This window comes from Hoplias malabaricus, chromosome 15 (genome assembly GCF_029633855.1).
Source record: "Hoplias malabaricus isolate fHopMal1 chromosome 15, fHopMal1.hap1, whole genome shotgun sequence".
Taxonomy (NCBI): Eukaryota; Metazoa; Chordata; class Actinopteri; order Characiformes; family Erythrinidae; genus Hoplias; species Hoplias malabaricus.
In genome coordinates, this window is record NC_089814.1 from 24,604,091 (window position 1) to 24,626,560 (window position 22,470).

The 22,470-nt window shown below is 41.9% G+C and overlaps 1 protein-coding gene across 1 annotated transcript in view; it reads left to right on the forward strand.

Moving 5' to 3' along the window:
* ntng2b (netrin g2b) overlaps window positions 1–22,470 on the forward strand; it is an 83,916-nt gene that overhangs the window by 39,043 nt on the left and 22,403 nt on the right. Inside the window, exons 4-5 of the mRNA XM_066645564.1 lie at window positions 6,371–6,543; window positions 9,626–9,655. Coding sequence (XP_066501661.1) covers window positions 6,371–6,543; window positions 9,626–9,655 — 203 coding nt within the window. The remainder of the gene's footprint in view (window positions 1–6,370; window positions 6,544–9,625; window positions 9,656–22,470) is intronic.

Here is a 22,470-nt window from a genome sequence, read left to right on the forward strand (position 1 = left end):
CAACTCCAGAATGTCTCGTCCATAGCCAGCGCCCTCACAACACCTCCACCCTTGCTGGAGGGACGAAGAGAGGGACAGTGGGACATAGAGAGGGACAGAGGGATGGAGGGGTGGAAACTTGGATGGAGGGTTGGATTAAGGAATAGACAGAGAAGGGTGGATGGAGGTTTGGAGAGAGGGATGTAGATGTAGATGGAGATATATATTGAAGTTTGTATAGGGATGTATGAATGGAAGGTGTGTGTGTGTGTGTGTGTGTGCGGTGTGTGTGTGAAAAACACACCTTTTTGCTGCAGTGTTTGTAAATTATTCACCTTGCGTGATGCAGTACAGTAACACACCCAACTGACAGCTGCAACAGACGCACTCTCTCTCTCTCTCTCTCTCTCTCTCTCTCTGTATTTGTGTGTGTGTGTCTCAAACACTTGGGTCTAGACATTTCTTGTGGCCCCTGTGGTCAGATGTCCTGCTGTTGGGCTCCTGCATGGTGCCGGGGTCTAGGTGCTGACCTCTCCAGACTCTTGGGAGAACTCCGGACTAATTCCTGGCATCCAAGAAACCAGGAATCGTAATGAGCTCAGGTGGGCTTGCTCTCTGAGTGCATGGGATGGCCCTCCCTTTCCCACATCGTTCAGCTAATGTGACAGATGTTGGCAGTTTGTGTTAACGTGTGTGCAAGTGTATGTGTGTGTGTGTGTGTGTGTGTGTGTGTGTGTGTGTGTGTGAGAGAGAGAGAGAGAGAAAGAGAGAGCGGCTGCAGGAAGTCTCTCTACTGTTGACACAGAGGCTTCCTGCGCTGCTTTCCGTGTGGACTCTGAGTTAAGTGGCTCAACCGATGGGATTAAATTGCTCCTTCAATCCCTATTGTTTCATTAGAGAACAGAAGGAGAGCCTCAGAGATGTCCACTCTCTGAAACTTCACTGTCTTTAATGTGGCGGCAGAACCTCACCGGGCTCTTGTCCAAAATAAGGTTCTGTAGAAGCAGGAGGAGGACACAGACCTTGAGACAATACCAAAACCACATGAAACAACAGACCCCTAACCCCAACCCAACAGGTGTGTCTGATTCTGGAGATGAGGTATGTGGACATGGACGTCCACCAAGGACACATGTCAGAAGGGTCACCAATTAAAGCATATCAATGACACAGACGCATATACAGGGGGGACACACCTGCCATAAGGTTCTGAGGTCTTCAGCTGCACCAGTGATAGTTTTGATTTAGTTTAAAACTGGTCCCTCACTGGGCACTATTTTGGGTTTCCGCCATTCTGTAGTATAGTCCAAAAACATAGTGGACAACATTCTGTGCACTCAAACAATCCCACAGTGCACAGCAAAAGATGTACGCTAACTGACACTAGTGGATATCAGATACCCACAGTGCACTTTGTTGTTTAAAAACCTGCAAAGTGTTTGGTGGCACGGTGTGACAAGTAGTCACACTAAATAAATAAACACTGTCACACAGCTCCGGGGAGCAGGAATTGTGTGTTGGGGGGCTCCAGGTTCCTCCCACAGTCCAAAAACACATATTGGTAACTTGATTGGCTACTCTAAATTGTCCATAGGTGTGAGTGTGTGTCGCCCTGTGAAGGATTGCCCCCGCCCTTCAGGAATTTTAGGTAGGCCCTGGACCCACTGCAACCCTGAAATGGAAATTGGCTCTAAACCAGAGCCAATATTCAACCTAAATGTATATTTAAAAAACAGTATTGTGGCATCTTAATGAAACAGCTCAGCTTTTGGCAAGGTACTAAAGTAAACAAGAAATATTCAAGATTTTTTATGGTATTATTTTGTATATTAGCTCTTTAGGAGATATTAACAAAAGTTTTTAAAAATATTTAAAATCTTCCAGTAACATCTTTACATTTATTTATTGTGGGATTTAGTCCTGAAATCTTGCACACAATGCAATCATATTTTTTCACTAGTAATAGGAAATGAGCAAAAGAATATTCTCAGAGTTTAATAGTTCCAGTACAGCCTTGGCTACGGTTGACTGCCAAAATGGCGGCAACAACAAACTTCTCGTCCGTGATATGTCATTTGTCAATGACGGTGCTTAAATGGGCCCAGAATCACGAAAGGATTGATTAATTGTGAGTTGACTCCACTTGACTCCACCCACCCTGGAATAGTAACCCTGTCTCGTTACCGTGGCAACAATAAATAGTCGGATAATTTTCTTATTTAACGTTATATTTTTTGTTCCCAAATCAGAAATATCAGGTCATTTATCAGTCTTTCCAATCTTCGTTTAGGATTTTCATTGCCAAAAAGTGCAAAATATTTTGTCAAATTTCTCCTCTTTAATATATTATTTCATTTTAGTTAGTTTCATATATATATATATATATATATATATATATATATATATATATGTAGTAGTTGTTTTCATGAAATTAACAATGGCTATTTGTTAATTTGTTAAATTAACCACAATCAAAACAGACAAACTGCAATATTATATGGATATGTTAGAATGGAAGGACAAGTTGAGAGACTGGATGATTGGATAGATTAATTAATTAATGGATGGGTGGTTGGAGGAAGGGCTGGCTGCAGGGGAAAATGTGACGTGTGCTGAGTTTGTTGTGTTGTTGTGTAACAGTGTTTACAGCTTATTGTGTGTCTGGGACTTTTCAGAAAACTACATTGGAGACCTCTGTTTAGTGCCCCCTTGTGGCTAATATTTATTAAGACAGATTTACAAATTCAGGTTTGGTCGGCATGCAACAGCACATTTGGCCAGAAAAAGACAGAGACAGAGACATAGAGAGAGAGAGAGAGAGAGAGAGAGAGAGAGAGAGAGAGAGAGAGAGAGAGAGAGAGAGCTCTATAATCCATGGAAGCAGACTGGTGAGGTTGTTTGAAGGTCGTCTCTAAACGCAGCCAATGAACTCATGACCTACTGAGCATGCTCAGTGACCGCTTGACCACCACAGTGTGTAATCCACTAAGGATTAGGCCTACAGACTTTGTTTAGTCTCCAGGAGCTCTCTCTCTCTCTCTCTCTCTCTCTCTCTCTCTCTCTCTCTCTCTCTCTCTTTCCTTTTTGATGAAATAGATGAGTGGCTAATAGAAGGAGAGCAGGTGAGGTCAGAGTGATGAACAGTGAGAGTGTGTGAGGTGGGAGTGGAGATAAGACCCCTGACTCGCTGGATGTTGTGAAGAGCATCAGTTGCTTTCAGGAGAGAGAACAGGAGGAACCTGACTTGTGAAAATTTGAACAGCGTGGTGTGTGTGTGTGTGTGTGTGTGTGTGAGGTAAAGCAGTGGTGGTCTGGGTAAAGGAAATCAATATCCTCCTTCACCCAGAACGTATTTATGAAGCTGCAACACAAACGCAGTCATGTCCAATTAGAGCAAATTTACCATCTACCATCTACCACCTCTCTCTCTCTCTCTCTCTCTCTCTCTCTCTCTCTCTCTCTCACACACACACACACACACACACTATGAGCTCACTATGAGCAATGATTCTTGCTCTGCATTCAGCCCCCTTTCACATGTTTTCTTACTTTCATCATCTCTCTCTCTCTCTCTCTCTCTCTCTCTCTCTGTGAATTGGCCTCTGAGGAAATGAATTCTTAATTAAATCCCTAGAAAGAGAGTGGGAGAGAGAGAGAGAGAGAGAGAGAGAGAGAGAGAGAGAGAGAGTTAGGGTTGGGAAAGAAAGTAAAGCAAGAGATTAAACGTGAGAAGAAAGAATCTGCTAAAAAGAAAGACAAAAGGTGGAGACTGAAATCAGAAAAGGAAGAGGGAGATAACAGTAAGAGAGAGAGAGTATGAGAGGAAAGAAGAGTGAAGAGTTAACTTGGTGCTGAAAATATGTGTGTGTGTGTGTGTGTGCTTGTGTGTGTGTGTGTGCAAGAGAGAGGAGAGAGAGAGAGAGAGAGAGAGAGAGAGAGAGAGAGAGAGAAGATGGAGTGAACAGGGTGATGGAGTGATAGAAGGAATGACAGAAGGAAAAACAGAGATAGAGTCATTAAGTGCTCCTCCAGCTGCTCCTCGTCTCCAGAGTCTCTGCACTGATGTTTGTTTTTCTCTTCTTTATTTATTCCTCTAAACACCACTCTCTCCATCCCTCCGTCAACTGCAGCACCAACATCTAATACCCAGAGAGAGAGAAAGTGAGGATTATTTATTTTTATTTATTTTTGAGAGCTTTGAGGGAGCTTTATTTTAATCAAGTGAGAGCATTCAGGAATCACTCAAAGTCATTTCAGCCAATAAATATGATAAAAACCATACAAATATATTAATAAGAAACAATTATAAAACCTGGGTCTGTTCAAAACATAGCCCCACACCAGGGTGTGTTCTGTTGAGAGAGAAAGAGATTGACAGAGAGAGAGAGAGAGAGAGAGAGAGAGAGAGAGAGAGAGAGAGTGAGAGAGAGAGATGATGTGATAGTGTTCCGTGTATAATAACAATACATTCTTCTGAAATGAGAAGTTATTGTGTGTGTGTGTGTGTGTGAGACTGAATGCCTCTGTGGAGTTTCACTTTAAAGATATAAGCAAATGTTTGTGTTGGTGAGAAATTACAGGGATGACGTGTCTGTGTGTGTGTGTGGGTTGGTGAGAGGTCATGGAGGTGCCAGATGGTCAAGGTGGATTTTGCTGACCCAGCTGCCCTCTGGGCTGTGCTCCAGTACCAGCAGGATCCTGACTTCCCTCAAGAGAAGAGCCCTACAGAGGGATCGACATGGCCTCTGGACTGTAGGGCTGTAATCAGGCCTGGAATTTCAAACCCAACCTGAATACAGTCCTAGAAACTTCCGCCTGAGACCTACCCACCCACAGCAACCGCCCTAATAAAAAAAAAAACAAACAAAAAAAAACATGTTACCACAGTAATAGGTGGTATGAATAGTAAAGATATTAATATTAATGATGTCAACGTTAATATGTATAGCATTAAACCAATGAAAGTTTGGCAGAATTTTTTCTATGAACCCTCCGTAGTTCCAGGATAAAAGTGTAAGTTAGAAAAGACGCAGATGCCTCCACCCGACCACACCCCACCACCAAACACATGCAGCAGTGAATCTAAAGGAAAATAATAAAAACCTGGGTGTTCCCTAATGTGTTCCCTAATGTCCGGTCTGCTCTTTTCTATAAGAGAACAGTGTTCCTGTCAGTCTTCACTGTGACATGACCACTAAGAATGCAGAGTGGCCTTCGTTCTTCTCACTGCAGAGCTCAGAGAACCTGTCAGACCAGGATGAGAGAGAGAGAGAGAGAGAGAGAGAGAGAGAGAGAGACGGAAAGATATAGAGGGAGGAGAGGTGTGTGTACAGTGTGAGAGTAACAATAGGTTTATTGGCAGAATTTATACAAAACGGCCACAGGATCAGAGAAAAAACAGAGAGCTCCAGCTGTCTGACCCGACTCTGCTCCAGTGCTTGGTTTACATCTTTACCTGTTGATTTCTATTTAAATGAGATTTGTTTAACCTGCATTACTTTGGCAACATAGGCATTTAACCTGACATGCTAATAAAGCACATCTGAATCTGAATCTGAGTAATGACAAGAGAAAAGAACGTACAGTGAGAGAGTACAGTGAGAACAAGTGCAAAGAAGAGGAAAAGAAGGGAGAGTGAGTATACATAAAGAGTACAGACAGAGAGTGAGGGAGGGGAAAGAGAGAGGGATGGAGGGAAGGGATGAAGGCTGGTCAGATGTACAGAAGCAGGTTGTGAATATTTGATGCTGATGGATCTGTACTCACTCCAGCAGAACAAACTGGACTGGAGCAACGTGCCCTCCTCATCTCTCTCTCTCTCTCTCTATCTCATACACACACGCACACACACACACACACACACACACACACACACACACACACACACACACACACACACAGCTGCTCAGGTGGAAAGGGTTCGTTTAAAACGAGGCCTAGTTGGTCTTACACAAAACCCTCATTTCTATGCAGGCGAACCCAATATACCAAACAACAACAGCACACCTGAGCTCCCTCCTCACACACACACACACACACACACACACACACTGGTGTAATAAGTATTTCTGAAATCCATCAGCAGAATTTGGTGGGATATGAGACGACGAGGGGCCGTGTTTGTCAGGTGTTTATCGTTTATGTATTTATAGATTTCTAAACGATGCTGCATGATTTAATCTTCTCTCTCTCAGACACACACACGCACACACACACACACACACACATGAAGAGCACACATATCAATCTTTCCACAGCAGTTATCTAATATCTCTCTCACACACACTCCCTCGTCTCTCTCTCTCTCTCTCTCTCTCTCTCTCTCTCTCTCTCTCTCTCTCTCGCTCTCTCTCTCTCTCTGTCTTTCTCTCTCTCTCTCTCCTCTCTCCAGGTGTAAATGTAACCTGCATGCAGGGCAGTGTGTGTTTGTGGACGGTAACCTGCAGTGTGTCTGTGACCACAACACCACAGGGCAGGATTGTCAGCGCTGCAAGAAGGGCTTCAAAGCCAAGAGCTGGAAAGCAGGGTCTTACCTGCCAACACCTAATGGCTCCCCCAACATATGTGAGCATCACAAACACACACACACACATGCACACAGATACATATGCAATAGTCTTATTCATGCTCCTCCAAGCATTGTGTAACTACACAACAACGTTGTTACATTGTAATACACAACATATATTCGTATAAACACCTTGAAACACATGTATTAATAGGAAATCCTATTACACAGACACCCAGATGTTTCAGACTTGCCCAGATGCAGAGGGGTGGTCTGCCATGTGTATCCTCCGCTGAACCATACTATTATATGAGGTAGTTTCACTACTTCACTGATATAGCAACATTGTAGTAACATGCTAGTAACAACTGGTCTTTAACATCTGCGCACCGCCTAAACCAGGTTAATGTCACACTCGGATATGATTCCAATTCCCAGAGATGCCATGATGTGTTCCCTTTAGAGCACGTCTTTAATAATTCCAGAGAAGCGTTCACCAGCGCCAACAGAACAAAGAGGCAAACACCGACAGCCGATCACGTCTGCCTGACATTCCGAGGAAGGAGTGATGGGAAAGGAGGGAAAGACTGGTGCAATAGAGAACCAGAGAGTGAAATTAGAGTCTGGAGAATGAGAGGATGACGAGAGAGAATAAGAGGACGGAGATAGCAGAGAGGAAGGTGGGAGCGGAATATACGTATGGGATGTCTTTTCGGATTGGATCAGACACCGATATGAAGACTAGCTCGTATTTTGCAGCAGCAGAGAGTATTTGGAACCACAGCTTTGACTTTCAGAAGTTTGAGTGGAGCTCTTTAAGCTGCTTGAAGAAGACAGGCTGGAGCCTCTGAAGCATTCCTCCATCAGGGAGTGTGAGAGAGGCTGTTGTTTTCACTCTAATACGTCTTCCCATCCCCTCAGTTTTAAATACAGGGGACAGTCCCCATCAGGCCCAAATGATAGGGGTCTAAGTCCATGCTGACCCCTCCACAGACAATAGCAGGGCTACCCAGTAGGGGATGCCTTTTGAAACCTTCCAGATGTTTTTCTTTATGTAGTGTTCTAAGGAGAAGCATGCGCATTGACTTTAAGTTGACATTCATAATTTTATCCAAATTCTGATGATGTGTCCTCACCATTTGCTACTGGAGACTGTAGCTACTACTACTCTCTCTCTATTGCGTTTACAATACCCCTGGTGTCAATAAATGGCTAAAAAAAACAAATGGTTTTGGTCTGGTAGGCTAGGCTCCCTCTCTCTCGCAGCTCACAGCAGTGAAAAGGCATCTGGAGTTAATTAGACAACAGAGAGAACTCCAAATGTTGAAAAGCATGAACCAAGATGACAGTATTTCTTTATTCCTGCTCCATATGTGGGTAATATTGAATATTTTTGCTGTTTCAGATTACTTAAGGTGGAATTAATGTCAAATTTGAGAGATCGCTAACTGCATGAAAGTAAACACAGACTGTTCTACAAAACTAAACTTGAGTTACAAACAAGTTTCTGTTCTAACTCAAACAGTGAATAAAAATGTACACACTAGTTAAACTTCAGCCACGTACAAACAACAGTCATTTTTTCCCCCTCGATCATATCATTCCACTTTAAAAGGCATGGAGTTTCATTTAGAAGCTCTGCATCTTTTGTGGAGGAATGGTACATTTGTATTAGAAGCTGACTGTGACGTGTCGCCTTGAAGGGCTCTTCCTCTGCTTTCACTCCAAGAGCCCTGAAAGACCGTCATATGCCATCCACCACAGACCAATCAGGATAGAGAATGCCTCGGATTACCACTGTAAAATCTTCAGAGTCACTCTCCACTGATCTCAGGGGCAGTACCAGCATACAATGACTTTAATACTCTTCAGCAAGGCCACACCAAGAGGACAATAGAGGGAAAGGGAGAGGATGAGTGAGGAATAATGAGAGAGTGAGAGAGAGAGAGAGAGAGAGAAGGAAAGAATGAAAGAAAGAAGGAAAGTTGGGTATATGAAGAGGGAAATCCTCTTAAAGACAAGAAGGAACCTTCCATCTATCCTGCAGATTCTGTGATCAAATAATGATCTAGGACACACACACACACACACACACAAACACACACACTTGCGCGCACACACACACACGCTTCAAGCAAATTGCAGCCGCAACTCACTGCAACACTCTGAATCCTGCATCCTGCAAATCTGCACTACACCAACACTCACTCTCTCACTTTCACATACTGTATCTCTCTCTCTCTCTCTCTCTCTCTCTCTCTTTCTCTCTCTCTCTCTCTCGCTTGCTCTTTCTCTTTGGAGCCGCAGTGCCTTTTAGCTTGCACAGATCTGTCAGTTCACAGCAAGATCAAGACCGCTGGTGTGGAGGCCCAATTCCCAAAGAGCGCGCGCACACACACACACACACACACACTGATCCTGGCCTAGAACAGCCCATTTCCAGCAGGTAGAGGAGAAACACAACCTGTTATTTTTATCTCCTCCTCTGTTTATCATAACAGAGTTATAGTTATACACCCACCAGCCATAATATTAAAACCAGTCCTTCACTCCTACTCTCAGTCTCTATTCTATGAGCTTCACTGTCCATACAGGTGCACTGTGTTGTTCTGCACTTACAGGCTGTAGCCCATCTGCTGTCCTTGTCTGTTACTTTTTCCCCTTTCACCCTGTTTTTCAGTGGTCAGGACCCTCACAGGAGCATGTATGATTTAGGTGATGGATCATTCTCAACGCTTTACTGACATTGATGAGGTGGTGATATGTTACTCTGTGTTGGGCTAGTATAAATGGATCAGACACTGCAGTGCTGCTTGAGTTTTTAAACTCCTCAGTTCCACTGCTGGACTGAGAATAGTCCACTGACCAAACATATCCAGCCAACAGCATCCTGTGGGTAGCGTCCTGTGTCCACTGATGAAAGACAATGACCATAAACTGTGCAGTGATTACATTCTGTGTGGTCAGTGGAGCTGAGAGGGTGGATAATGAGTGTTATAAATAAGGAGGTGGCTTTAATGTTATGGCTGATATTTGTACAATGTAAAAAATAATTCACTTGCCTAAAAATAATCTCTCTCTCTCTCTCTCTCTCTCTCTCTCTCTCTCTCTCTCTCTCTCTCTCTCTCGCTTTCCCAGGTGCTCAGGCTGGTACCTCCTCTGGTTCCAGTAAGTAGAGATGTTCTGCTCCCAACCACCACTCTCTCTCTCTCTCTCTCTCTCTCTCTCTCTCTCTCTCTTCTCCCTCCAGCCCCATATGTCAATCATTCCTTCTTTTCTCCCTCTCTTTCTCTCATTCTGTTGTTCCATGTTCTTTCCCCGGTTCTAGCTGCTTCATTTTTAATAGGCCGACTGTCCCAGGCCTTTCATCATCGTCACAGCAACACAAAGTGCAGGAATACTAAGAGAAAGAAAGAGTGAGAGAGAGCGAGAGTGAAAGAGAATGAGAGAGAGAGAGAGTGAGGGAGAGAGAGAGAGAGAGGGAGAGAGAGAGAGAAGAGAGAGAGAGAGAGAGAGAGAGAGAGAGAGAGAGAGAGAGAGAGAGAGGAAGGATGTAGTGATTCCCGGAGGGGTGGAACAGAAGGAGTGTGATTAGAGATTCTCTCTGAGGACACGCCCCCAGCTCAGCTCCACACACTTTTAAAGAAAGCTCTGGAAACAACACTCTCTCGCTTGTTCTCTCTGCCTCTCTCTCTCTCTCTCTCTCTCTCCAGCTGCTGTGGTTTCTCCAGGGGAGAGTGGGAGTTTGTGGTTTGACTGCATGACCATCACAATCACGACTCGCACCGGAGCTCCATCACAGAATCCCTCACCACAAGCTCCTCACTTCTGTTTGAACCTCCACTCGGGTTCACAAAGCACACAATCTCACCTTCACAGACTTCATACCAGATAATTCATATTGGATAATGCATGTTTTATACCAGTTACCCAAGGATTCTCATAGAATAATGAACTGTTTATAACAGTTAATAAGTTACTGAGCGGTTTGTTATAGATATTGAAAAATTCATATTGGATAATGAGCTGTTTTAACAGATAGTAAAAAAAATCATACTAGATACTGAACTGTTTATAACAGATTGTGAATAAATCATACTGGATATCAAACTGAGCAGTATATTGTAGACACTGAATAATCTATACTGGATACTGTATAATTATCTGTATAACTGTATTAATACAGTAAAATTCCTAGTAGTTACTAAATATGTATGTATATATATATATATATATATATATATATAATATACTAATGTTAGTTCATGGTAGTCATTGCATAAACATGCAGTAGTAGTATGCAGTAGTTCTGCATATTTAGTAATTAGGAGTTATGGCATAATCTATAATTATTGGTATTTACTACAAAGTAATTTGTAGTAGTTACTGCATAATAAGTAATCAATAGTAGATGCTTCATAATCAATAATCAACAGTAGTTACTGCATAATTAATAATCATTAGTATGTACTTCATGATTAAAAATTTATAATCAAAAGAGTTAATGTAGTTATAGCAGACTAAAAGTGCCTGTGCCTAAAACGTTCAAATGAATTTGATTTTTTTATAACTCCATTGTACAAATAGTATACAATAGAATTAATATAATAGAAGTAAATACATTCCAATCTTGATCAGAAAGCAGTGTCTGTTCTACAGGAATTAGGCGAAAAGGTCCAAAAAATTTGAACATGCTAGATTTTTCATCAAGGTTTCGTGGGGCGGCCCAGACGCCACATCGCTGATCTTTGGTTATGTCACACCACAAGACTGTTATTCACACTCGGCACTCATATTCGGTTCAGACACTGGAAATTTGTTGAATAAGATTTGGATTTACTCTGACTCCCTTTTCTTCAGAGTCTTGGACTCTGGTTTTCCCTCAGTCTCCCCTCTATCTAGGAGTAAATTACATCAATCCTTCTCTCCTCTGGATTATAGTACACACCAGGCAGAAACATGGAGTAACGATCTTAACTGTACTTGGTGTGTGTGTGTGTGTGTGTGTGTGTGTGTGTGTGTGTGATTGTGTGCTTGTGTGTGTGTGTGTGTGTGTGCTTGTGTGTCTGTGTGTGTCTGTGTATGAGGGTCAAACTGATCCAAAAACCATGTGAAGGATATAAAAGGGTATAGCAGCACGTGTGCTCAATTATTATTTTTGTTTCTAAAAGTTTATCACAGAAAATAAGCTGAGGCTATTGAGATTCAGGTAGAAATAAAAATTACTTTTACCACTTTTATTCTTGTAAAATTAGAAACGGGTCAATTTGATCTGAATACCATACAAGGGTTAAAAAACTTCTACCACGACAGAGAAAACTAATTCCACAGATTTATTATCAGCAGAGACCGTAGACTGTCATTCAGTGGGAACAGACGTGTGTGGACTCTGCCCAGTGGAAGGCGACGTGTAGACTGTTGTATGGTTGGTTGAGCCAGGTGGTTTCTCATCAGAATTGATGTTACGACTGTTATCAATTCAATTTTACATGTATCACAAATAGGTACACTTAAACAATTAGACATACCTTATTTAGACTGTTGTTCAGTGGGAGGAATATTTGTTTTTAATTAGAATAACTTATGAATTCAGTTTCTTCTAAGGCTTGAAAAAAAAAGTTTATATATAGTCTGTAAAGGTAACATGAAATAATTTTGAGTGATTTCAGAATAAACAACTTTTCTGATACTTGGCATGCTGTTTTGTTGCTTTTGCATTGTTTTCCATTGAATTTTACTTCAAAGTAACTGGCAAAAATGTCTTTGTCTTTAATACATTTAATACATTTTGCTTGTGAAAATCCCCCGAATATGAAAAGTTTTTTTCTTTTTTTTTATCTTATCTCAATCCTATCCTATCCACAGTCTAATGGGGAAAAATGCAGCAAACATGCTAAAACCTTGAGATTGCTTGCTTTTAAAAGGGGAAAAAAAAGCTAAAACAAATTCTCATCAGAAAAATGTATGACTGCAACCGCAATTGTTATTAATGTTTTACATTTGTGTCTTGGCAGAATATTTTTTTAAGTATACACTGTTTAATATTTAGAACGGTGAGTACTTCAGTAAATATAAATGATAAATTATTTAATTTAAGCCCTGTGAAGGACTGGCGCCCCCCCAGGGTGTATTCCCCGCCTTGTGCCCAATGATTCCAGGTAGGTTCTGGACCCACCGTGACCCTGAATTGGATAAGCGGTTACAGATAATGAATGAATGAATGAATGAATGAATGAATGAATGAATATTTAATTTAAAGTTCCCAGTTTTGCTCTGCTTCTTGAGCCCATGTGTAATATGGTTTTATATTGTGAACCTGTTGACTTATTATTTTAAATATTATATATTGTCATGCTTAGCTGATGATTGTTATGCAATATATTTCAGACAATATATATTCTCTACTATGACTGCAGTTTTATAGTTATACACCAATATCCATAGTTACATTTAACATAAAATTAAAAACTGACGTAATGCTGTCAGAGACGAGATAAAAGTCAACTGTCGCTGTTTCATTCACATTAGTGTTGCATGCCTCTCACAAAATATTACTTTTGTATGTCATGTGTTGTAGGTATAGTGTATATGCGAGCAGTTATTAAAAATAAATAAAAATGATTGATGACAGATTGGTTAAAACAATAAAATTGTAGTCATATTTGACAGGCAAATTATATGTCCTTTAATGCCTGGCTTGTCCTCTTAAGACAGTATCTGTTCGTGTTTGTGTGTTGTGTATGGTATGGAGTCAAAAAATGGTCAAAAAGATTTTGGGTTTGTAAAACAATACTCACAAATGTAACAGACCTTGAACTGCGTTTGAGCCACAACATACACATAAAACGAAATCTGTAACTGCGTTTGAGCAACTACATACACATAAAACGAAATCTGTAACTGCGTTTGAGCAACTACATACACATAAAACTAAAATCCACAGATGTACTGGAATGCACAAATTTAAAACAACAACAATAATAATAACTTAAAATCACAAATGTGTAAAAAAAAAGATTTGCATTTGTAAATCAAATGTCGTGAATCTGTGAATCAGTACCTTCTCAAATGGCTTAAAATGTGCAAGAGCAAACCTTTATAAGGTTCCAAATGTGACAGTGGGAGTTTTTGAATGAGGTGGAAAAAATTCACACATTCGCCTTCTCTGCTGCGTGTGCGAATCTCTTTTTGCAGTTGTGGATTTAAGACCCTGTTTTGACGGCCAATTGATGGACCAATAGGAAAGCTTTAGCTGGACCAATCAGATCGCGAGGTTTGTTTAACCAATCAGAACACTGATTTGTTGCTGTCAACCATAGCGCTTTTCCACCAAAAGAACTCTGGTTCTTGAACAGGTTCTATTCCTGATTCTTGAAACCTTGGTTCTTTCCAGTGAACTGCCGCGTTTCTACGGACAGCGGAGAAACATAACCAAGAGCACATGGCATGGCATTGCACCTAACTGCACCAGAGACACAAAAACGGAGCATGTTCCTGTTTTTTTCCTATTATTTATTTATATGAAATGTTGTAAATGACCCTATGAAGCTCCCCTGGGCGATAACGCTGTATTTAAAGCTCTGAGCTTCTGTTAACATTTCTCCGCTGTTCACAAGATCAGCAGGACGGTTCTGAACTCTGCCACAGCGTTCTCCGCTCATGACGTATTCCTGGTCCCCCTCTAAACGTGTAGAAATGCTGTGGTTCAGTGGAAAGAACCAAGGTTCCCAGAATCAGGAACAGAATCGGTTCAAGAACTGATTCCAATACATTTGTGGATTTTAGTTTTACGTGTATGTAGTTGCTCAAACTCAGTTACAAAGTCCGTTACATTAGTGAGTATTGCTTAACTCAAAATTTTTGACCCTATTTTGACTTCATATGTATGAGGTCTGTGCTTATAAACCATCCTTGTTAACACTATTCGGGTCATATCCCAATAAGATTGTAAAATGTCAGGTACGTGGTTTTCTATGATTTTAAAATAATAATAATGATTTTAAGTGGGATATATCATTAGAAGGTTTAAAAATGTTTTTGGAGATACTTGCACATCCCTAACATAAGTGGAAGGTGGTGTCCCTATAATGCCCAATAAAGGTATTGAATCAGGTGTCCCCATACACCATAGTTACCAGTATATGTGTATATGTGTGTGTGTGTGTGTGTGTGTGTGATTGTGTGTGTGTGTGTGTGTGTGTGTTGCACGTATTTCTGTAAAGTCAAACTCAAACCCATAAATCATCCTGTACTTCTTCCCATGTGGTCTAGAGATCCACATACTTTCCTTCACCAAACACACACACACACACACACACACACACCACGGTACTGTAATTAATAAATATGAGTAACCTAAAAGAGGTTTTTAAAAAGTGTGTGCGTGTGTGTGCAGTTTTAATACACAGGCGCTTGTGTGTGTGTGATATGTGTTCTAACACAGACAAGGATTATCAGGTCAGTGTTTCTTTATCCCCATTCACCACACAACCATCTGCCCAACACACACACACACGCACACACACACACACACTCTGACACTATAATCCCTGACTGTACTCTCTCTCTCTCTCTCTCTCTCTCTCTCTCTCACACATACACACACACACACACACACAGACAATTTATCTCAGCCTATTTCACTGTGTGCGCGCACGTGTGTGTGTGTGTGTGTGTGTGTTATATTTAAACACTAACTTCAGCCTCTGAGATTCACTAAAACTACTGTTGTCTCTCTTAATTGACCACAGTGGGTGATTTCCTGGAGTTCAGCGAATCCACCTCCCTCTTCCCAGGTCAGTGAGGATGACCCCTGCACAGAAAATAGAAAATATTTCTCACTCACACTCCGTATGAAATGATACAAAGGAGTAAAAATCAGACGTACTGATGAATAATATTCTTTTATTACAAAAAGCAGCATGGTGGCACTGCAGGTCCTGTCCACACTGCCACACAGCTCTAGGGTCTCGGGGTCCTGGGTAGGCTGGTTTCCTCTCACAGTGTCCATATGTGTGAGTGTGTGAATGACTGGGTGAGTGTGTGTTGCCCTTTGATGCACTGGCGCCCTTTCCAGTGTGGGTTACTGCTTTGCATCCATTGATTCCAGGTGGGCTCCAGACCAACCACCACCCTGATCAGGATAAAGTGCTTACTGAAGATACATGGATTCGCTTTTTACAGTCCCCCCAACTCCATGTATACTTTCATACGGAATTGCGGTTGTGAGAAGCTTAGGAGAGCTGACCTTGCTAAGTGTAAGTGGTTCTTAGTCCACGTAGTTACGGTGAAGAATGTAGGCTTTAGCTGTAAAGAAGTGATGTATTTCGAGTAGTGTTCTAGATCTAGATCTAGTTTGTACTCCCCATCCTCAAGCCCTCTATATGTGGCCAATTGCTGACCACACAGGTTCTCTTATCCAGATATTTTTGGATGGTGGACCACTCTCAATGTAACAGAAATCTAAAAACACTGTGGTGCCTCTTACACTCAGTGAAGCTTATAAAGAGGACAGTGAGTATTTGGCCCCCAAGTGGCTATTAGTGGCACTGCAATAGAGTAAGGCACAAATTCTTTCTTCCTCAACAAAGCTCACTAACTGCCCTCATCTTTCCCTCAACTCACCTCAGAGGAGGCCATGCCCACAGAACCCTCCCTTACAGATCTGCAGTCAATCACAATAGCAGACATGTCCACCTCCACTCAGTCTTCAGCTGCTGTGCTGTCCTCAGATGGGGAGCATCCTGTAATGGAGAGGGAAGGTAAGACACCGTTACGCAAGTTATTCAGATACACTACTCAGCCAAAACATTAAGCTATCTCACTGTCTTTTCTATCAGTTCCACTGACCACACAGGTGGACGCTGTAATTCAACAGTAACAGACTGTAGTCCATCTCTGCAAATTTAGTTAGTCCCCTTTCCCAATTGTTCAGTGGTCAGAAACCCAACTGGGCAAGCGTGATTTGGGTGGATCATTCACACTGCTGCAGTGACACAGACCCCTTGGTATTGTATTCATGTGCGTTATGCTGGATTTAATAGCTCCCAGGTCGTTTTCAATGTTTTGGCTGATATGTGTACAATGGTAGTTTGAGTTATACAGTACAGGTAAAATTTGCAGAATATAGTATACACTGGCAGTGTGCATTTTACACTCAAAGTATGTAGTATGTAGTTTTAGTGTGCAGAATACACTGGACATGTGAAGTATACTGTATACACTAGCAGTGTGCATTATATTTAGTATGCACTGTTAGCATGCAGTATAAAAATATACATGGGTAGTGTGCAATATACAGTGGTCGTGTATAATATAAACTGCTATTGTGTTGTATACAGTATAAAATGTCCATGTGCAGTATGTACTGGTAGTGTAAATTATACAGTATACACTGCAAATGTGCATTATACAGTATAAACTGGTAGTATGTTGTGTACACTGGCACAGTGCAGTATGTAGTATACTCTGATACTGGTAGTGTGGACTATATTCTTGTATTATGCGGTTTTAATCGTAGTGTGTTGTGTACACTGGCGGTGTGCAGCATACAGAATACATTACATGGTAATGTGAACTATACACTTGTAGTATGCAGTATGCAGTGGTATTGTGCAGTATGTAGTATACAGTGGTAGTATGCAGTATGCAGTATACACTGGTAGTGTGCAGTATACACGGGTTGTGTGCAGTATACACTGATAATTGCTATACTGAACACAGCCCAAGTTATAAACAGCCGATCTCAGCACAGCTGATGTTAATGAGCTTCCTCTCTGGGGTACTGTGGGGAGCCGCAGTGCCTTGTGGGAAATGAGTGCATACTTTCAGCTGGTTAAACTGCGAATGTCTGGTCTGAGCATTGAGTGATCCTGGATTGGAGGGGCAAAGTGCTCTGTATAATAAAGTATGCAGAAAAATTTGAACATATGCAAGACCAAGATGTGTCAGAGTACACACGCAAATACACACGCACACAAACACTGTAGCACACAAACTCACAAGTATAAACCCACTGACTAAAGCTGAGGCGCTTGTGAGATAATGAATCCTTCATGAAGCGAAATGAGTCGGATGGGAGGGGGGAAGGAAGGGCATGAAAAATGGACAAGTGGAGGGACAGTGGGACTCTGGGTCAGAGACACAGCAGCCCTTCAGCTGGAAATGAAAAAAGCATAAAGTCACATGGCATGTATGTGGCTTTCTGTGTGTGTCACAGCTGTATAAATTGCTGATATGCAGTTAATTTGGTGATGGTTATTTGCAAACTGCTTTAGAGTCAGAGTGCTTTAGAGTCTCAGATGTGCAAGTTAACTCTTGACTCTCTGGGACCTGGAGATTGTGGGTTCGATTCCCGCTCCGGGTGACTGTCTGTGAGGAGTTTGGTGTGTTCTCCTCGTGTCTGCGTGGGTTTCCTCCGGGTACTCCGGTTTCCTCCCACAGTCCAGAAAAACCACACGTAGGTAGGTGGATGGGCACTCAAAAGTGTGTGTGTGTGTGTGTGTTGCCCTGTGAAGGACTGGCGCCCCCTCCAGTGTGTATTCCTGCTTTGCGCCCAATGATTCCAGGTAGGCTCTGTTCACACCGTGACCCTGAACTGGATAAGCGCTTACAGATAATGAATGAATGAAAGTTCTCTGATGAAGTATCTTTTGAGACGCGTTCCCATGGATCAGTTTATTTTTTTTAAGGTATTTGTCTGCGTTTTTGCTTCCTGTCCACATGAAAACTGTATTTAAGGTCACTAAGAACGTTCTCCAAGGTGGGTATATTTGAAAATGTTGTTGTCACTGTTCTCGTGTGGACGAGAAATATGGATATTTTTGGAAATGCTGACGTCACACAGCATGCCTGTCTCTGGCTTCAATTCAAACAGCTCCTCACTCCCTACAGAGTGAAGTACATAAGTCATACATCTATAGTGTACACACACAGATAGAACTAGACTTCAGATACCCACAATCTGAGAAAATAAATATACTACTGAATAAATATAAATGGTGCTATATTAGAAATATTTAATGAATTACTATGATCTAGATTCAGTAATTTAATGATTTGCCTAGTGCACTAAATAGGCAGTATGGAATGATATGGGATTAAATCTGTGTTTTTCTAATGGTTCAAGGTGATTTGATATCTAAAGTGGCACTATGGACCCTACTGAACAGGCATGACAATGCAACCATTTTTATATTTGTCTAGACAGGGTTATTTTCCAAAATGGAGAGAGGAGAATCTCAGTTTTAAAAACAAATGGATCCATTTGGAAGGGACCTAAAGCTTGAGTCTACTATTTTGTGGTAGTGATATAAAGCTGGGGTTACACTACATGACTCTTAGCTTGATTTTGAGCCTAATTTCCTGTCGATCCAGGTCTGACCTAGTTGGGTCTAGTCTGTAGACTCTGGTGCAATCTGAGTTGTCAGTGGGAGGGACAGTCATGTTATGTACGAGGGTACCTGACTTTGGATGTAATCTCATAGTGTAAACTCTTAATCACTCTTAAGTCTGAATGACTAACAGCCAATGAGAAAAGAGCATAGAAATCTGGCAAAATGCCCATGTGTGCAGTGGAGATTTATAGTGGAGAATGGATTTAACTGTCCAACCATTGAAAACTACACAACATTACATAGTGCTAGATGCACATGTCCCCCAACAATCTATTTTATCTGTAAAAGAAACAACAGCGAGCCACAGAACACATAGTTACAGTCTTTATTCCTACTTTATTCTTGTTTTCAATTCCACCTTCAACTACGCAGCATTGTAAAGTATGCTACAGCTGCAGGTGTGACAACTCTGAAGCATTTGAGGTGGAACGTAGCCTCCAGTATATGCTATACTACTTATACCCAGCTCCCTCTGCAGTGGGTAGTAACTGTGCTGATGATGTCTTCCAGTCCACTACCCAAAAATATATATTTTTTTATTTAAATCTACTTAAATAGCAATGCAGACAATAACTGCTTGAGATGTTGCACGTCCATGTTTATAGGGGTCTTCTAGAAAACGCAAGTCATGTGTTCGGATCGGAAGTTTGGAGTCATGTAGTATATTATCCCCAGTCGTGTAGTTTGGTCTGGGTCAAGTCCTGAGTCTTGGAGGTTTGAATATGGGTCGAGTCTTGAGTCTCAGGAGTTGAGTCTGGGTCAAGTCTCTGGACTTGAGTGCAGTGTTTAGTTCTCTGTCAGTGCCAGTGTGGCTGTGATCTTTTAATGAATAATCCTCATTTTCTGCATATGATCCATTATTCATAAGCATTATTCATTAGAATATTCATGAAGTGTCAGATAAGGATAATTCCTGTCCCTCTGTCCCAGGGTCATCCAGACTCGACCCTAAAGGCCTTCACACACTGAACGTGTGGAGAATAAACAACACGGAGTCCAAATATTCAGAAACTAGCTACACTCAGAGCTACACGCAGTGGAGGCATATAGGTTAGTCCAAAAACAAGCCCAGCAATGCTGTGATCTCGACAGTCTGTGGTTCTGAGAAAAAACATGCCGTGGTTGATTATCTGTTAGATCTGTGAATATTCTTCTTTTGTATCTATTTCCTTTTCTCTATGAGGGTTTCCTTACTCCACATCCTTTCAGACACACAGTGCTGATCTGTTCTTCTCACAGCTGAAGTGAGAGTTGAGCTGGATGTTCCTCTCTTAAAGATAGACATCATAGGAGCTGTTTTTCTGAGAGAGAAGGTCTGAGTGAAGATCCCATGACCTCTCTAGGTTTTAGCTGTATTTGGAGTTCTCACTGTGAGACAGTGTGAGACAGTGAGATCACTGAAGGTGGTCTCACTGTCTCTCTCTCTCTAGAAATAATAAGCATCAAAAAGCTAATGGCTGCAGACACCATCCTTACATTGAGAGAGAGAGAGAGAGAGAGAGTGCGCGGATACGTCCTGTCCCAAATCTTGCTGACACACACACACACACACACACACTGAATTCGATCGTAGAGCCCCTGTGAGTGTGCAAGACTTTACTGGACCTGAATAACAAGTGGTGTCCAGTGTGTATCACCTCAAATTTTTGAGGTGGGAATCGCTTGAGTGGTCAATAAACGCTTCCCGAATGGCGAGCACTCCGTTAGGATCACAGGACGCTGTAATAGACATTCGATTAGAGGACCTGGGGGAACATGACACTCAGGTCAGAGCAGAAACGGCTGTGTTTGCTGCTGTATGAATTAAAAAGAGACACAGAAAAAGAGACAGTGGAGAGAGAGAAAGAGAGAGAGAGAGAGAGAGAGCATAAGTGAATGCAAACGGCACTTCCCTCCAGCAACCCCCAAAATATAACCTGAAGGATCAAATGAGAAAGAGACAGAAGAGTGATAGGTAATAGAGTGAATTGGGAGAGATAGCATTTACATGTTTCTGCTGAACCTTGTATGTTATAGGTCATTACAGTGGTAGAATCTGATGAGTCATTATAATACTAAATGCCCTTTCACACATGCATCGCATCCCAGATTTTCCAGACTTTACCTGAAGGAGCTTTATATGTGAATGCAAATGTCTAAAGCCTTTGTACTGGACATTACCCAGACTTATCCTGCCAGCCCTCGTACAAATCCGAGTAATGTCCGAGTGAGCCCATGGGGGTTATTCTGGAGAATAACAATGAACTCATCATGTCTCTTGCATGCGCCACCCCATTCCTGAGCAATGCAGAACATTTCCAGCTAGGAGAATGGACACATAAGCTCTGGCTGTGCACTACATGTGTGAAAGGACAACTCCGGAAAAAGTCTTGATTCTTTGGACATTTTCTGGAGTTCATATATGAAAATGGCTTAACACAGTTCCTGACCCCCCCCAATCCTTTGCTGTGATCTGAAACCTTCAGAGGACAAGAGGGTAAAACCAGAGGAAGAAAAGCAAGAAGGAGAAGAGGAGAAAGAATTCCTTACCCAAAAAGCAATGGAGAGTGCGAGAGAAAGAAAGGAGAGAGACAAAACCTCAGTCAAACCAGAAAGTGAGGAAGAAACAGAAAGATTATCTGAAAAACAGGGGAGAGAACAAACTTCAGATAGAGAAGAAGGAAGAGATAGATTGCTGGCTAATAAAGGAACAGAGAGAGCTACAGGACAAGAGGAAGAACACAATAGATTCTTGGAAAAAGAGAAGATAGAGAGACCTATAATGAATCAGGAAGAAAGAGAGAGACCATCTGAAAGAGAAATTGGAGGGAATGTTGGAGGTGGAGATGGTAAAGAGAGACACCATGAAGGAGAAGGACATGGTGAAGACAATAGACATAATAAAGAAGAGAGATATAGTGGTGGAGCAGGAAAGGGATTTGATGGAGGACAGGGACATGATGGAGGTGGAAGAGAGAAACATGGCAGAGTGGAGTTACATGGTGGAGGAGAAGGACAAGACAGAGCTGGAGGGGACAGACAAGGCATAACGGAGAGACATGGTGGGGGAAGAAGAGACAGAGTTGAAGAGGGAATTGTTGGTGGGGATAGAGAGACACATGGTGCAGCAGAAGGACATGGTGGGGTAGAGGTATATAGTATAAGAGCAGCACATGGAAATGTAGGTCATGGTGGACAAAATGGTCATGGAGGAGGAGAGGGACATGACAGAGAAGACAGACATAGTGTAGAAGACAGATATGGCGTAGATGGAGAAGAGAGACATGGTGGAAAAGAGGGACATAATGGTGCTGGAGGACGATTATATGGTGGGGATGGATTAGAGGGACATGGTGAAGTAGAGGGTCATGACAAATATGAGAGACAAGGTAAAGTAGAGGTACATAGTATGGGAGAGAGACATGAAGGAGGGAATGGACATGGTGGAGGTGGAGAAGAAATACATGGTGGAGGAGATGGATATGGCAGAGGAGTGGGACATAGTGGAGGAGAGGGATATGGCAGAGGTCCAGGAGAAAAACAGAGAGGAGTGGGACATGGTGCAGGAGAGGGACATAGTGGGGTTGGAGTAGAGGGACATGGCATAGG